Genomic DNA, 18240 nt, shown 5'->3' with positions numbered 1-18240 from the left:
GCAGGTCATGTGACTCTCGGTCTCCGCCCCTCCGCCTCTCTGCGGCTGCGCCACAGGACGGTCCTTGAAGCCTGTCAACTCGTCAGGTTGTGCTATAGGGACGTTATACAACAATATTCACAATCCCCCCCCCCCCCAGCTATAAGTATTGTTCTTAACCTGATACACAGCCATGAATCCTGATATCATGAAAGAGCGGCAAAATGCCTCTTTTGACGTGGATAAACTGACCAACATTTTGGACGGAGGCCCAGAAAAGACCAAAAGAAGACGAGAAATAGGTGAGTCTGAATCGTCGACCATGACAATAGAGTTGTTGTTGTTTCTACTACCGACACTCAAAACTTAACTTGATGGCAGTGATGATGGCTTGTTATGAAAACAGTTTTGTTGGTGGAGGGTGAGCCAACCCAACAACACTTTAAAGGCTGCTAGCTGCACAGGTGCTAACACCGTAGCTTTTCACCGGCCGCTACGCAACTTTCTAGTTGTCCTGAAACACACCAAACTCTTTGGTTATCTGAAACCATCACCTCAAGCACACGTTAATGCGCTATTTCTATAGTTAGTTATGGGTGACTTTATTTCTATTGGTAAATTCACCCAAACGTCCTTAGAGTTGCATGTTTTGCATCGACTCTGCATGACGTGGTTAATGTTGCGTTTAATTACCCCACGTACAAACAAATTCACGTTTCATAGATTGAATCACGTGTGACACTGTGGCCTATTTATTTATTTATTTATTTATTTTACCTGCGCCATCAGGTACTGTAAGGTAACTTGGCAAAGGCACAGTCAGTGTACATGCAGTGTGGTCGGTATTGGAGCAAAGACCACGGGCCTTGCTATATAAAAACTATGACCTATACACACACATTGTCTGGATTTGTGGCCCCTTGTTGCATCACTGCATTTCTGCAGATTTGTCAGCTGCACTTTTCTCCTGCTGGTCTCCAGTTGTACCACATTTAAAAGGTGTAGTATTGATTGTGGAGGCTAATAAAGTAATTAATTGCCATACTGAAACCAGTTTAATATTACTTTTGCAGTTTGTGGCATAAAAAAGGCTTTTGTAAGGAGGGGGAGCCCTTTGCTCACAACATTTTTATTTACGGAGACCGGGGATGGTTGTATCAGCATCACTTTTACCAATAAGGGATAACATTAGAGTTATGTGATAAATATTATGTGTACCCACTCACTCCCTGACATTGCGTGTGAATTTGCATGGCTGTGTCAATAAGTGTGTAGGTTTTACAGCCAAAACACATTTTTTTAGGTCAAAAACTAATATTTTGGACCAAGTCTAAATTGATTAGTATCAATACCGTTGAAGTTTGAATTGGGTAACTTGTATAAGATGAAAGAGCAGGTTCTTAGGTAAAATATGAGTGATTTCATAAGTGTTTATTTTAAACCACCATGCTGGTACAGCTAGTCAGTGACTGACAGGGGTGGGGATGGTTCTAACACCTTTCATCTTTGTTGTTTTATTAAAGGGATAGTTCACCCAAAATTCAAATTTCACTCATTATCTACTCACCCTCATGTCGACTAAGGGCTGGGAGAAGTTTCAGAGTCCTCCGTGCCTTCTCTGAGTTACAGCGGGGCTCCGAGATGCTGACAGTAGCAGTAAAAATGTGGATTGGAGTTTCATTGATTCAGGTTTTATCTCAATAAACAAGCGGAACGGATACAAAAGCTCTGAAAGCAGTGCTGAGTGAACAGACTGATGTACTGACATGGTAAAAGTGGGGGGTGGGGGGTCCAAATTAATGATTTTCATATGATGAAGTAGTATTTGGTAGCTACACCCACGATTATTATGTATAACACTGAAGCAGAGGGAGCTCAGCTCCTGCTGGCTGTACTGCCGAGGTGAGGAGGCGGAGCTGAGCTCCGGCCCAATTTAATCACTGAAAAAAAGCATTATCATGACATTATTGTTATCATTGGTAAGTTGTGGCTCTGAGGGCTCACCGGCTGTAGCATTCAAAAGATGATGACTGATTAGTCTTTGGTCCTCAAAGTGTGTCAAGAAAACATTCCCCATTACACCATCACGTACAGACTGACACAGGACAGGTTGGGTCCATGGATTCATGCAGCTCGACAAAAGGCGCCGCCTCAGTTGACTCCAGATTTGTCACAAGAAAGTTTCATGCAAGTGGGCAAAAAAATAGATCTGTGGTCATAGTTTAACAAGACATACTCATTTGTGAAGTTCAAGTTATTCATTTACTAGTAACTCATGAAACTCTCACTGCAAATATATGAAGTCTGTGACATTTACCTCAACAAATAACCGATGTACTTTGGATTACAGGAGGTTTATTTTCAAACATGTGAACAAGAATTGAAAACAAAAGCATAATCATTTGTTACTTATACACATTACAAAAGGAGTGAGAAGACAAAATGCTTATTTGTTAACTCAGGCCTAAATAATATGCAGAATAAAAACGTATTGCAAGTATTTTGACAGCCACTGCAATTTCATTACTGGTTACAATTGAGTAGGAAAGGTTTATAGAAAGCATTATAGAAAATGATGATATGATTTTTGCTGTGGTCAAAATCAGACAAGCAATGATTGAGGCATGGCGTCTCCAGCAGCGTGATCTGCTGTGACACATTAACCTGTGTAAAAAATGCATCTTCAATCATTCTGGATATTCCATTTGAATTAGGTAGTGGTTCTTTTGATTATACATCGATGTATTGCATACATGCCAGTACTGTGTACATGCCAGTAATACTGTGCTGAGACACTTGTACTCGATCAACCTCACAGACATCTGGGGAAATAAGTACCAAATTTACAGATTACGGCATAAGGAGACCCAGATGATTTTAGAGAAAATGAAGAAACCAGGTAGAACTTTTTTGCACTCGACCAAGAAACAATATTTTCAAAGTTTTATTTTCTTCTCCTGTTCATTACTCTTCACAGTCTAGGTGCTTGTGCAACTGAAACATGTCAGTCTAGTAATGGTAATACTCACAAACAAATCATATAGATATTTACATTCAGGCCACAATTTCACACATTTGAAACAATGTTTTGTTACGCCTGGCTCAGAGGCTGCAACAAAAACATGGCGGAGGCAGCGCAATGTGGAAAAATACAGGCTTCTTTATTGTCGAGATGACACATCAAAAATCCACTGAAGTGTGTGAGTGAATGTCAGGAGTGCGTGAGGGTGTTTGAATGTAATGTCTTCTTGTATGAGGTGCATGTTGTCAGGTGAAAATATCTGGTTGAAACCTCTAAGAAACATTAGTGTTTACCTAAGTTGCACAGAATAAAAGATGCATATCTGATTTACTTTCCACCATTCACTGCAGAGTCCCTGGTTCTCAGCGACCCAGACTTCAAGGAGGAGGACCCAAACTTCCTGTCCCGCAGTGAGCGCTATGACCAGGCTGTTCGAAAAAGTGCCCAAATGATTCTGAAGCTCAGAGAGTATGGCATTGCAGACCCAGAGGAGATCTACTGCTATAAGAGGTATGTTGACTGGACAGATGACACACAGTCAAAAAAAAAAAGTAAAAAAAAAAAAGAATTGGCTTGTTGATTTGAACACTTGAAATGTGAATCATCATGTGTGAATATGAAAAATTTGTCACAAGGAGATACCTTTGACATATTACTAGCCAAAAGCTGTTGACAAAGATAACATGTTAAATACACTGTGGATGTTATACTCTACCAACAATCTATGTAGCTGTACGTGGCCTCAAAACACAAACATATTCAGCCAGAGCAAAGTTCATCATAAGATTAAAACTGTGTCAGAGGTAATGCAACTTTCACCAGTTGTAAAATGTGGTGCAATTTAACAGATAATCATTTCAGGCATGTTTTTTGTAGCAAAGCCCTTTGATATAGTACACATTACTTTTATTACATGTGTCCCAAAAGTGCTTCACCTGACACTAACACTTTAAATTCACCCAAAAGCAACAGTGTGTTTATATTATAGGACTGTTTGAGACTTTGGTCAAACTTTCAGTGTGCTTTCTTCTCTCTCTCTCTCAGTCTGTGTGATGTTTACATAGTGTTTTTTTTCGCAGTTAGCATTTTAATTGCGGCTACAACCAAATCACATTGTCTTTCAGGACCTTCGTAATGTAACGAGTCAGAAAAAACATCACTTGCACAGTGTTTGAGTAACCTCAAGTCTGATCCTCAGTTGTGTATCCTACACTTTCCCTTCACCCAGTATGGTTAGAGGCAACAACCAGGAGGCCATGGGGCTACACTTTGTCATGTTCACCCCGACCCTGTACAGCCAGTGTGACCCTCAACAGTCCAGGAAATGGTTACCTCTGGCAGACTCCTACCAAGTGGTGGGCACTTATGCCCAAACTGAGCTGGGTCACGGTCAGTCCTGGACTAAGCCCTTGACTTTATTTACTAGATTGTTGTTCAAGGCCCTCAGATTATCTGGTATTGCACAAATTTGTGTATGCAATTTTAGTGTTTTGACAAAAATATACAGTAAATGAATAAAAAAAAAGGCTCCTTTCAATAGGTTTTGAAAACCTCAGTACCAAGCGTAGCTCTGGTGATTTGCTGTATGTGTTTGACAGATCCAAATCATGTAGAACTTTTACAGTAGTTGCATGTGTTCAGTTTGTGTTCTGACAATGGTGTGCCTAATATTTTGTCCTAACAAGAGATGGTGATTTCATAGAGGTGTAGATTTGTGTTTTATTAACATTGCCCCACTAGTGGCCTTCTCATCTGCTCCAAAATATATTCCCATCAGCATTAGTTAGTTACTTCTGCTTTCCTACTCACAACTCTCTCATTCTCCCTGTACTACATACTGATAACGTACTGATGAGAAGCTTGTGCATTTTGAATGTGGTCTCTTGATTGCTCATCTGTTTTGCAAATGATGCGCTCAGTTTCCGACGAATTCCAATCATTAATTTAGTCTTAATTGTCTAGCCTGTCTTTGTTTTTGATGATGACATGAGTGACCTAAAATAACACTGGTGTGTGAATCAGAAGGTGATTTAGCCTGGAAACTGGAACTAGACAGAACTGATGGTTTTTGTCCTTTTTGTGCAGCCATGAATCAAAATAAGAGAAGCTACATCATGTGCTGCTGCCGAAGTATGTGGTCTGAGAGCCCGTAATGAGGCCGAGCTCTGAATGTGTCTTTGTAATCTGAGAGGCCGACAAATCTGTGGTGTCAAAGAATGTAGGCCAAGCCAGCTATTGTTCGGCGCCTTTCTGCAGCCACTCCAAGTGGTTATCATGAATTTCTGTTAATTTCTGCAAAACTACTTTGGAAGTGACGAGTCCTAATTTAATGAACATATTGTTCACTTGTGTGTTTTGGCAAGTTAGAGTTCCATCGTATAGTTTATGTCATGATTCAATGCACCTTGATCACGTTCGGAGACTTTCGAACAATTATTTTTTGGCAATAAATCTGATGTCTAATTTTTCTAATGAATAGCTTGTAAAAACCTACAGTGAAACATGCTCATTACAATATACTAGAGAACAAGGTGATGTCATTAATGTCTGATTTGTCTGATGGACAGTCTAAATCACACAAATGTAAGACCCAGTGTTGAAGTCTCACATTTGACAACCTGAAACTTTTTTTTTACTTTGAAATGTTAACTTTTTACTTGAAAAGTAACTCAGTTACTCAGTTATCAATAGAGTTGCATAGTAATTTTCTTTGGTTCAGCTGCTCCGCATAGTGATTAAATTACTTTTCAGAGATCATATTGACACTGTTTCACCACAGAGCCTGAACAGGCTGGACATAACTGACTTAATGCAGCTTCTAAAGAAAGATGTAAATAAATGAATTACTGGTGTTTTGAGATCAATTATGGCCATGTGATCAAATCAACCAACCAATATGCATGACATGCTCACAAGCTGTTAATTTGTCTTTGTCGCTTCCATCCTTTCTGGCACATCTTTGTCCTTGTCCTTTTTTCTTTCATACATCAATCAATTCTTACCCATAACCTCTCCTGTGGATTTTAAAATCACTTCTCTCAACATTTTCTCATTTTTTCATCTGCTTTCACATTGGTCTAAACTCACCATAATCTGGCCTCCATCAAAAATTCTCTATGCATCTCCCCCCCTGCCTTTTCCACTTTTCCACCACCTGCTCTCCTTCTCCGTGCGCCCCTGTCCTGCGTGGCCTAGCTGTGTGCACCCGGACAGGCCAGAGCCCTTGGATCTTCATCTGGGGATGTTCCTGCCCACCCTGCTCAACCAGGCCACCCCGGAGCAAATGGACCGTTACTTCATGCCCGCCTGGAACCTAGAGATCATCGGCACCTATGCTCAGACTGAGATGGGCCACGGTAAAATGAACAGAGCAGCCCAAAATATCTGGCTGGTTTGCATAACTAGCTTTACATTTCCCATGAAGCCAAGCCGTTGGCTTTATCTTTGTCATTGCCACTAGACCTCAACATTATGCAGACATGATAAAGTTTTAATAGGTCATACTTAAATGTAGACTGATGCTACATTTTTAAGGCTTTGATAATTATCACAACAAATGTTGAAGTAATTAACACAAGTTTATTTTCCTACAGTAGAATGGATTAGTACTAAACTCCCATAACACTTCTCTGTTAAAGTTTATTGTTTGTCAAACCTCTGAATATCTTAACATCCTTCCCATCATTCATGTTGGACATGAGTGAAGTCAAGTAGGAAAAGACCTACTTGACTTGCTTTCCTTCACCGTGCTGACAGCAGCCATGGCCGAAATCATTGTGTTTTCAGGACATCTGTCTGTTTGTCTGTCCCACTCTTGTGAACTGGATTTATCAGGAATGAGTGTATATCTTCAAATTTGGACCAAGTATTCACTTGAACTTGAAGGGGAACTGATTCCATATTGGTGGTCAAAGATCATAGGTCAACGTCATTGTGACCAAAATTCACACACTAATTAACTGGGCCGGTCGATTGAGACATAAAACTGTGGGGTGCTAATTCCTGTTGTATTTCTGTTGCATGGGTTGGGGTCTCTCACTGGCTGCAGATCAATATAGAAACCTGCATTCCAGCTTCAATAGCACTGAAAACTGATTAGGAAACACAACCTCCTGCTGACCTGTTTTGTCTTACATATTCTTTAGATCTGTCAAACACCTACACAAAACACTGTTGTGAAGTGACTTCATCCATTTTATGTTTGTGTTCAAATACCAATTAATGCAAATTTCAAACTCCTGAGGGCTTTTATTTTAATCCATTTTCCTGTTGATGTATTTTGCTTGTATGCTGGATGTCATTATATCCTGTGTGATTAACTGATTCATCTTCATTTTGTTCATGTCACTTTAAGGTTAGTGGTTAGTTGTAATCCATGTCATTTGTAAATATTCCTGTAAGAATAATGTTTTTGTATATCACCCCAGTGCCATATAATCAGTAATTTCTTGCTTTTAAACTGTGCTCACTGTGCTTGGGGGGCTTTGTTATGCTGTCTATCTAGGAACACACCTCCGAGGACTGGAGACCACCGCCACATATGATCCAGCCACACAGGAGTTTGTCCTTAACAGTCCCACAGTCAGCTCCATCAAGTGGTGGCCTGGAGGACGTAAGTACACTGTTAGACGACCAATTTACTCTACAGCCTGGAATTTGGATAGTATCTCAGTTGTAATATTATATAAATTTAATAAAATAATGAATAAGATTATCTGATGTAAGATCTTCTGCAACACAATTTTCTCCTTTCTGTGTCCTTCATGTGAGGAAACTCTTTTCAACCCTGTTTTTTTTAGTTGGAAAGACCTCAAACCATGCCATTGTCCTGGCCCAGCTTTATACTCAGGGAAAGTGCCATGGTCTGCACGCTTTCATCGTACCCATCCGTGACATGAGCACACATGAACCTTTGCCAGGTAACCCCTGCCTCTTCTCTGGATGTGGTCTCTGTGGTATAAAGTCTGTCCTCATTAACTTCTTTTCTCTGCGTCACTTTTCCTGCGTTGATCTTATTTTTGTACATTCTTGTTTACTTTTCTGTGTTTCATAGGTATTGTGGTTGGAGATATTGGCCCCAAGTTCGGCTTTAATGAAGTTGACAACGGCTTTTTGAAACTAGAGAATGTACGAATCCCACGGGATAACATGCTGATGAAATACGCTAAGGTGACGTGACATTATTTGAGTCGATTCTGTAAATTGCATCAGTTTCACAAGGGTTATTTGGGTTCAAGAAACACTTTCATGTTCATTAGATAGTTTTTATTTCCTGAGGTTTTGTCTCCTTTTGTGAAATGAATATTGCTATGTTATTGTTATAACATGTTGTTATGTTATGTTATTACAGTATACCCATGATTATACTAAAGGCCTGTTGGTGATTGTGTTTACAAATTGTCAGCGATTGTTACAATGTATTCACCATCAATTTTTGTAAATGAAACACAGTAGCACCTATATTATTATGTATTTGATGCAGTGTGTGACTTTTGCCCCCTAAGCATCTCTTCTGTTGGCCACTAGGTGGAGCCAGATGGAACCTATGTGAAGCCACCAAGTGCTAAGCTGACCTACGGCACCATGGTGTTCATCCGCTCCATGATTGTAGGCGAGTCAGCCCGGGCCCTCTCCAAGGCCTGCACCATCGCCATCCGCTACAGTGCAGTTCGACACCAGTCTGAACTCCGGCCTGGGTCAGTCTGTACAAACTGAGTGTATATGTAATCACCCCTCAGCAAACAGTTTCACAAACATGGCATGACTCATAGAAGTTGCAAGTAAAAACACGACTGTATTTGCATCCCGCGTAGTGTCAGCCTGTTCCTACACTTTATGTATTTGCATGGCTCGTACACTCTGTGCTTATATATAGCAATTAATTCCAGCAGAAGTCTCATTTACATGTTTTTCTGTTCATGTTGTCGGACAACTAAACAAGTTTGAAATAGTGACAGAAATGCATCCAGTTAAGTCTACATAATAACCAGTATTCACATTCAGCCAATGTCAGTGAGCTGCAGGTTTGAACAGCTAAAATCCTCATTGTATAACTGCAACATTTCTTTATTTCCAGAGCAGTCTGGAAACTAGGGTGGCTAGATGATTGAACATTACCACAGGTGTAGCCCCGAGACTGCAGTTGGCATCCATACTAGGATTACACCGAGCACTGTTAGAAAAAAAAGTCTCTATACTTAGCAATAAATGAGCTAATTCCCAACACTAGAGGCTCTATTTATAGGGTTGGTAGTGTACCACTCTTGCACCCATGCCAGCAAAAACACAAGGTCATGCAAGCTTTAGTGAATGTGTGTGAAATTATATTTCTCTACAACTATACAAGTTTAGCAGCACCACAAAAATGTTGCCATAAAGAAAAAATAACATAATTGCTAAGAAAAAGTCTCATAATTGGTATTTAACCATAATATTGTGTTAAACCACATTTTCTGACTTGGTTCTTGGGTTACACTTAGCAACATAGAACCTGCAAATAGAAATAGCATTGGTTTTGTAATTATTTGACCTCTAACCACATGCTCATGGATCAAAGGAAGTTCAACCTTTTATGAAACAATTAAAAATCAAATGTGTGTTTCTGTTCCACAGTGAGCCAGAGCCCCAGATCCTCGACTACCAAACACAGCAGTACAAGCTCTTCCCTCTGCTGGCGATGTCCTATGCCTTCAGTTTTGTTGGCCAGTATATGAGGGAGACGTACCACCGCATCACTGGAGACATCAACCAGGGGGACTTCAGTGAGCTGCCTGAGGTACTGACCCCAAAGCAGATAAACATGTACGGTGTGACGGAAGGTTAATGATGCTTTTTGACTGACTAGGGGACAGATTACTCTCAATCTAACAATCTTTTTTAAAGAGATAGTTCAACATTTTGGCAAATCCCTATAGTCATAGCAGTGGGTTAGTTACCTTTAATTTTCGGTGCAAGCTGTTTTTAGAACGGCGGAGCAGAACTGCAAGCTACTCAGAGCTACGCTATGGAGGCTCATGGAATTTCTTGGTTTCCCTCATCAACCTCATCAAATACACAATCTAACAACTCCAAAACGCTCTGGTGGACAAGTTGTGACCTGCACATTCACTACGCTATGAGATAATAATGGAACGTTATGAGATGGAGCTGTTTTCAAGGCAAATGCAGAGACTGCTTGGCAAAAAACTGCCCCCGACGGGAACGCACGTCAGCGGTTTTGCATGAATTTACCTCGAAAAGAACTCAGTCTCGTAAAGTACCGTTATAAAAGTAGCTCGCACATGTGATATACTGTATGTAAACACATATTTAATCAAGTCAAGTGACATCGGTACTCATCTTGTCATCATTCTGCTCATAAAAGGGAAAGTCTCATGTTCTAGCTCCCAGTTACTGGCCAACTGTAGTGCACACAAATATAAATGTGTGTGTGCTATCATTCTATATTTTAATAACTGAAGATCATATTTATTTGCATATGTTCACTTTGAATTATAATTAGGCCTGCAGGAAGTTCACCTTCTTTGCTCTTTTATGTACAGCTCCATGCTCTTTCTGCGGGCCTGAAGGCCTTCACCACATGGTCGACCAACGCTGGAATCGAGGTGTGCCGCATGTCGTGTGGTGGCCATGGCTACTCTCGCAGCAGTGCCTTGCCTGACATTTATGTTGAGTTCACCCCTACGTGCACATACGAGGGTGAGAACACAGTCATGATGCTACAGACTGCAAGGTACGTTATCACAAAGAAATATATGACCACAAATATGACACCTTACAAAGACCAGAAGTCACAGCCCATTAAGATCACCACCTATTGCTGACACCAACACACATTACAAATGACTCTGTGTTATTGTTTCTATTAGGTCAGTGACTGGTAGTGCTTATACTTTTGGAGGTTTAGTAATGACTTGACTTTTATTTTAATGTGAAACACTCCACCATATGAAAATGTCTGCTTTCAAAATCTTGTACATTTGTTTGCGTTTTCTCCCATAATTTTTGTTATACACTCGAGTAGACTGAGACCAAAATGGACACATACAGACATAAACCTGCGTCCACAAAGCAGTCTTAACCATACCACAAATGCAGGTGGTACACACTAGGGTTGGGCGGTATGACGGTATTATACCGTGTGACGGTATAAAATGTCTACCGGTAGAGATTTTGCAATACCGTTTATACCGGAGAAAGAGCAGATGTCTGCGGCATCTCTCTGAGTCACTGTAGTTAGACCGCCTCGACACACGGGGGAGCCGGCAGCAAAAAATTTTTTCCTGCTATGGCCAGGCAAAGACCCGCCTTACTAGGCCTCTGATTGGCTTATCACGATGCCCTCGACTCTGACGGTTAGGTTTAGGCAAAGACGGTTGGTTTAGGCGTGTGAAGGGAGTGGTTAAGGTTAGGGTAAGATGCAGGGATAGGCTTAGCCTTGCAGAGGCAGCCAATCAGAGGTGGAGTAAGGCGGGTCTTAGCGTGGCCATAGGTGGCCATAGTAGGAAAAAAAATATCGCTTACCGGAGTGCAGAGTGATAACAACCATGGCGGAGGCGGAGAGTGAAAGCAGGAGTGGGAGCATCCATGAGTGGGAGTCACGAGGAAACGGAGGCAGCCCGACCCGCCCAACAAGACGAAAAAGTGAGAAGTGAAAGTAATTCACTCCAGCCGTAATTTTTTTCGATCGATCAGCTGTGTTTGCCGTTTCATGTGTCATAGTTCTGATGGTTAGACAGATGAATTAGACCTCTAACACATCCTAAAGTTTGACTTGTCAGAGTTTTTCAGAAGAGGAGTAAGTCAGGTTATAAGCGATGCTAATTTCTGTTAGCCCGTCTATGGTGTTTTACATTATACGTTAGCATTAAGCTAGCGGGCTTTTTATGCTTAGTTGTGACACTGGCTGTGTGTGTTTTAAACGTTGTTTCAAACTATGTGGGTTTGATTGAACATCTTTGATGCTTAAATATATATTGCTGCTTAACATAGGCTATTGCTTTACTCCTCTTTCTATGTGCCATTTTTACTGTAGGACAGGCTAGGACACTCTTTGTTTATTATGGTCACTTCCGTCCCTCCCACACACCGTTTTTCCGTCAGTTGTTGAAATTTGAGCCCTTTGTGTACTACCATAGACTGTAAAGGTTACTTAGGAACTCAAAGTAACTTCTTTGATTTTCCCGGTTTGACCTGTTTGAACAGCCATAGACAGCACAGACCGTAGCCATTTTTGTAAAATGGCAAATTTGTGATTCTGTGATTTCTTTTTTTTATATATAATTGCACTAACTGGAGCCAGACTGCTCTGGCATTTTTCCTGTCTTTTTTTATATATAGAAATCCAAGTTAAAAAATAAAAGAGGAAAATGATCAAATGCGACAGTATGGTTATTTTAAGCCATTAATTGAATTTACAGGGGGAAAAAAACATACCGTGATATATACCGTTACCGTGATGTGAAATTACTCATACCGTGATATAAGATTTTGCTCATACCGCCCAACCCTAGTACACACCCACAATCCTCCCACAGCAAAAACAAACACAGGACACATTTTAGAACACTGAAAAAAGAGAAGTCATAGTTTTATAACATCAGCGCTGTAAAGGTCAACAGACCAGGGTCTAAAACTCTGTTTTGTTCTATTTTGAGAGACGACAAAAGATGTGAATAGCTCTTAAAGTGATCTATTGCACAGTGAGTTTGTTCCCGAACACAAAGTACACGCAGTAAGGCCAAAGGTGTTGTGACTGAGAATTAATGAATAGCTTGATATATGAAACCAAGCCTGGATTAGGTGTTTGTAAAATTGCACACAGCTAGAATGGCATGGGAATATGTGGTTGTCATGTGTAATTTAATGCTTTCTCTACAATCCTTATAAGCAACAATACTTCTGAAACTGGTTTCGCTGTTGAACATCAGCTTTAGTGGTGTAGCACAAAAGCTTACTTTATAAACTCATCACCGGACACTGATAATCAAACAAAAGCCACACAAGAGTTTGTCCTTAACAAAAAACAAAACAAAAAAAACCCCAACATATTTTGGTATGGATGATCTGTAAACACAAATTGCTAGCTAACTCGTGTGCGCATGTGTAATTGTGTTGCCCTCATCTGCCTGCATCTTCAACCTTTGTCCGTGCAGATACCTGGTGAAGAGCTACCGGCAGGCTAAGAGCGGCCAGCAGCTGAGCGGCATCGTCTCATACCTGAATGAAGCAGAGCATCGGAGAGTGCAGCCTCAGCCGGTCGCTGCCAGGCCAACCGTGGTGGACATCAATGATCTGGCTAGCTTGGGGGAAGTCTACAAACTACGAGCTGCCATGTAAGAGACAAGAACAATAGAGAAGAAAATGACTTGAAGTGAAATATTTTATTCTGTCTTAATAATTTCATTTTTTTTAATCTTGTTTTTGATTTCAGCCAAGAAGTAAAATTAAAACAACTATTTGGATATGGGCATCTGCTAAAATGTAATTTCAAGTGTTTGTGCCAGGAGTATTAGTGAACCTGATAGTCTTGTCAGTGTCTGCTTCAATCAGCTGTCGCCCATCTCTCTGCCTTTATCCCTTTCCTTTGTCTGGTATGATATGCTGCCCTGGCTATATCCATGGATACTGTCAGCATTAGTAAGATCTAAATTCATTTGGCAGTCAGTGTCATCTGTGTTTGGAGCACAAACAGCGGCTGAACCAGTCTGTTAGAGGGTGACAAATTGTAGCCTGACAGTTGAGGCATCAGAGGAACAAAAGGCTAAAGATAACTGAGTGTTAGCAGTCATTTCTATTGTTTCTGACAAGGCTTCCCTGATGCATTTGGATTTGTGTTTTTATTTCCTTTGAAAAACAGAGATTTGATGTTAATGCCGATGATGTATATGTTTGTAGCCTCGTAGAGATGGCAGCTAAGAGCATCCAGCAGGAGTTGCAGCGCAGGAAGAGCCAGGAGGACGCCTGGAATAACAGCGCTATCGACCTGGTCAGGGCCTCAGATGTAAGTTCAGGTTTTTGTTTGTGTGTGTGTGTGTGTGTACAGTTGAATTATACCATACCATGTCCATCTTCTCTAACAAGCATGGCAAAATCATCTCAGCCAACCTTTTTATATTGTTCTAGGGCCAGAAGTAATGCAAGATGATATGTTTACTGCATAAGTACTGTATATCATTATATCTTATTATTAAATCAGGAAATGTCCTTGTACTTCTTGTGCTATGACAATCTGATCACATTATCTTAATTTTTCTTTTCATTTCGTGTTTTTCTTCTGCATTACTGTTTTTTCTCCAGGCTCACTGTCACTATGTTGTGGTGAAGCTCTTCACTGACAAGCTGGGGGAGATCAGTGACACAGCGATACACTCAGTGCTGTCAACTTTGGCTCTACTCTACGCCCTGAATGGCATCGCACAAAACTCTGGAGACTTCTTACTGGTCAGAAAAATCATAATATGTCTTGTTACTCATGTACTTTACTCATGAAACTGATTGTGTGTCACTGTCAGTTTCACTTTGAAAAACCAGCCTCAATTGTCCCTTTGTCTTGGAGTTAACAAAATGGGGTCTTTGTGTGTTGAATCTGTGTGCCTGGTTGGCTGGCGTCTGTTCTGCTGTGTAAATAAAACAAATGAAATGTTATTTAATGAGCTGAATGAAAAATAGAATGCGTAAGTAACAAGGATCAGACCTCAACATGTGTGTGATCCCATTTGAACCACACCCATCTTTGAACTAGGCCTTCATTCTGAGCTGAACTTAGATTTTGTGACGGCATCTTACAGAGTTGTGACACTACCACAGTGACAACAATCTGTCGGGCACAGACTAATCACCTGCTATAGTACTCAAATGATGACACACAAAGACTCACAAGGTCAAAACAACTCCACACACTGACTGGCTCTATGCCTTCATGCCTCCTCTGCATGAGACAAGCCACTGAGTCACTGTCCTCGCTGCTTGGACAGCTGGGTGAGGTCCAGCAGCGTGTGTTCATCTACATCTCTCACCTCTGTCTTTTTCAGGCTGGACTACTGAGCGTGCCTCAGGTGCTGCTGATTTCTGTTCGTATCAAGGAGCTGCTGTCTCAGCTCAGGCCCAATGCTGTCGCACTGGTAGATGCCTTTGATGTCAATGACAAGAAACTCAACTCAGTCCTGGGACGATATGACGGAAACGTCTATGAGAACTTGTTTGAGTGGGCTCGCCGCTCACCCCTGAACTCCACAGAGGTTAGTGAAAGTCACAGAAGTGAAGAAGTAGTTGTGACAAATTACTCGTGTGTCAGTGTCAGTAAATGTGAGATTTTTGGATCGTGATTTTGGATTGGATCAATTGACAAGAGTTAGTTTGATATGTCAGGGGCAGTAGTGGTATGCAGTGATAATTTAATTGTATGGAGTTTTGATTGACATCATTAATGTTTTGATAGCGATTATAAGATATTTATAAAGGCTGTACATAGTGAGTGTTTGGATTTTTCTGTATGTTAGTATATGTCAAAACTACTACATTGTCAGTCTGGATAGGTTCATGTTACCTTTGTCAGTTATATGAACAAAAAAATGAATAGCTTTCTTAGACTGTCTAAGATTGCCCTATTGCATTTGTACATTATATGATGACCTGTAATTATTTGGCATCTCATAACAGACCAAAATCCTCTCCTGTATTCCCCTCAGCTCATTTTTAAGCCTTTTTAATGCTCAGTACCGTTTTTCTTTCACAGGTACATGAATCCTTCCACAAGTACCTGAAGCCCCTGCGGTCCAAACTGTGAGCTGACCCTTGACCCTTCATTCCTGGCTCAGATTCTTTTACATTGCGTGTATAGGCACAACCCTAGCAGTACTAACCCATTGTATCAACTCTGTGATGGTCTTCACTCACCATCCACAGCTGGTGTTAACCAGTGTGAAAGAATCTAGACTTCTCTACTCTACCCACCATCCCTCTGTGGTGAATCAGTCTCTGTAAAGCCCATTGTATACTGAATGTGCTTTGCAGCAATGTAGACAGCAGGCTTGTTCTCGTGGGGGATTGATAATAAATGGTGTAAAACCAAGGGTGTATAATCTTAAGAAATCTGAAGTTAAATCACTGATGAAGTCAATATTTTGAGGCCAGACAACTAGCTTAAAGAGCATAGTAAAAATAATCAAATATTCAAGTTACAGTTTCATGTTGCTATGTTTCTATAGAGAAATCCCAATATTGAAGTTTCTTGATTTCATGATTCCCCATCTTTTTTCACCCCCTGCTGTGTCTGATGGCTCCTCTGTCTGAGCCAGTCAGGGTGGATTTGCCATCCAATTTTTTTCCAACAAGACAAGAATGTTATTATGAATGTTATGTAATGTTCAAGCAAACAACAACAGCAAAGTCAGTTTTGCTTGTTTCCCGTGACTACAAGGACCAACGTGCTATTTAAAAAGACACTGAGCTGTTTCATAATTGTTGTCAAGGGATTTAATTTGCCCATGACTGGAGGCATCAACAAGATGTTTCAGCACAAGAAGAACTTTTCTTCTTCACAATGATCTCCAGGGTTTAAAACATTACAGTTCCTGTATTTCAACAATCTCTATTGTCGGTCCCGCCACCTTTCATATGTATTGCTGTAAATTGAAAAACCACGTTCTACTTGACTGATCCATGTCACAGATGCTAGTGTGTAGGTTATACGGTAAACTGTAGTTCATTATTAGAAGCTGAACTCAGTGGAGAGCTGAGAAACTGATCAAGAGACCATGAAACAGTGGAATGATTTGGGGGCATCCAAATACTTACAGGGGACTAAATTGAGCACTTTTGAGTGATACGTTTCAAATTCCTCAATGTCTGTGCATTCACATGGATTGTGAATGCGTTTGTTGCAAAATGCGTTTGGCACATACTGTAGTGGTGCAAGGATGTCAAGTGTGTGAGAAGCACCTGTGAGAACAGGTGATATAAATATTAAGGTTATTGGGTATCTGATGAAGCCACATATGCACTCACTGTATGTGCATTAGTTTCCCCCCTCCCTGCTGTGTGGGGTCTAAATACAGGAAAGTCACACCCTATCCACAACTGCATGGAACTTTTTTTAATTCTTTTCAATCAAGTTCATTTTAGACCACAAACTTTCAATAGATCTGTTGTTAATATGCTGTGATGTTAAATCCTACTGGCTGAAATACAAATGTTCAAACACAGTTGAAATAACTGAATGATCTTTCCAATATCACTGCTTCCTTATTGGTATATTACAGTTTCAGAATTGGTAGATTTATTTTCTTGTCAACCTATAGTAGTTTATTTTTCGTTGCCGCTAATCAAGTAGATACTGAGGCTGGTGAATAAAAGTTGCAACAGATATACACTGAAACTTTTATGAGATTCTGTGACTGTAAAGACACTCTGAAGCCGCACTGTTAACTGTAACGATGATTTTTGTGATAATCCGGTGCCTGGGGAAGCTTTCTTTCCTTCATCTAACTAATTGAGAATGTTCTCAAATGGTTGATAGCATTTCATTTCTGTATTTACACAGACTTTTAATCAGTTGGCACAATTTTCCATATGTCATGACTGAGTTGTTTATGAAGCATTTTTGTCTGATACTTTTGCCAACGTGTTTTCTTGAATAACAATGATCTTAAACTGTCATTTTCATGGTTGGTGAATGATTTGACTGGTAATTTATATTAATAAAAAAAACTAAATGATTCATATGTTGTTTATTTGTCTTAATCCTGTGGTTAATCAGCGTGAACTGATTTTCAAGCCCACTAAAGAAGCACCTGAACTTAAACATTTGAGTATAAGTTGTTAAATTGTACAATAAGTATTCGGTTTCCAGTACAAATAGACTGAACAAAGCTATTTATACTGTACAATCGTTTAAATATGATCATAATGAAAACTGTCTGATTACTGTTTTTTTTTTGGTAAATCAGCAATGTATCAATTACCTGAGATTAACATAACAGGATGTGCATAGCCTATTTATCGGAATATTTGTTGAAATTTGTAGGCCTACATTTTTTCATATGATTTCACAGTAGCTGCCAAACTATGAGCTCTATGGGAGCCAACACTGACTTTTTTTTTTTTTTGCTTTATTTTTCTTAAGAAAGTGGTGTGGGATGATACATACATTTCACTAAATACACTCGCAAACACAGTATGTAAAAATAAATAACTACATAATTTCAGCTCATCTACATTTCCAATAAAGCACGGCTCAA

The 18240-nt window shown here is 40.2% G+C and overlaps 1 protein-coding gene across 2 annotated transcripts; it reads left to right on the top strand.

Moving 5' to 3' along the window:
- The first annotated feature begins 30 nt into the window (after positions 1-30).
- acox1 (acyl-CoA oxidase 1, palmitoyl) lies at positions 31-17720 on the top strand. 2 transcript variants are annotated; one of them, XM_085773877.1, is made up of 14 exons: positions 31-281; positions 3352-3511; positions 4230-4390; positions 7506-7613; positions 7801-7920; positions 8055-8170; positions 8528-8697; positions 9614-9776; positions 10543-10733; positions 13156-13335; positions 13898-14003; positions 14300-14443; positions 15034-15240; positions 15738-17720. In XM_085773877.1, the coding sequence occupies exons 1-14, from the start codon at positions 173-175 to the stop codon at positions 15786-15788; spliced, it is 1986 nt and encodes a 661-aa protein (XP_085630003.1). In that variant the 5' UTR covers positions 31-172; the 3' UTR covers positions 15789-17720. The 2 variants fall into 2 exon arrangements, with proteins under 2 accessions (XP_085630003.1, XP_085629995.1); XM_085773869.1 differs by lacking the exon at positions 4230-4390 and adding an exon at positions 6197-6357 and having other exon boundaries at positions 32-281.
- Positions 17721-18240: the final 520 nt, after the last annotated feature.

This window comes from Trachurus japonicus, chromosome 1 (assembly GCF_045865225.1).
Source record: "Trachurus japonicus isolate A0001 chromosome 1, Traja_1.0".
Lineage (NCBI taxonomy): Eukaryota > Metazoa > Chordata > Actinopteri > Carangiformes > Carangidae > Trachurus > Trachurus japonicus.
Note: the sequence above shows the minus strand (reverse complement) of the source record. Positions and strands in the feature narration are given on the sequence as shown.

What these genes read in the sequence shown, in the direction of transcription:
- acox1 (XM_085773877.1), top strand. Translation starts at nt 173, where the DNA reads ATGAATCCTGATATCATGAAAGAGCGGCAAAATGCCTCTTTTGACGTG. An exon ending in ACTTCAGTGAGCTGCCTGAG is followed by an intron (nt 9,777 to 10,542) that starts GTACTGACCCCA and finishes TTTTATGTACAG; the next exon opens with CTCCATGCTCTTTCTGCGGG. An exon ending in ACCTGGTCAGGGCCTCAGAT is followed by an intron (nt 14,004 to 14,299) that starts GTAAGTTCAGGT and finishes TTTTTTCTCCAG; the next exon opens with GCTCACTGTCACTATGTTGT.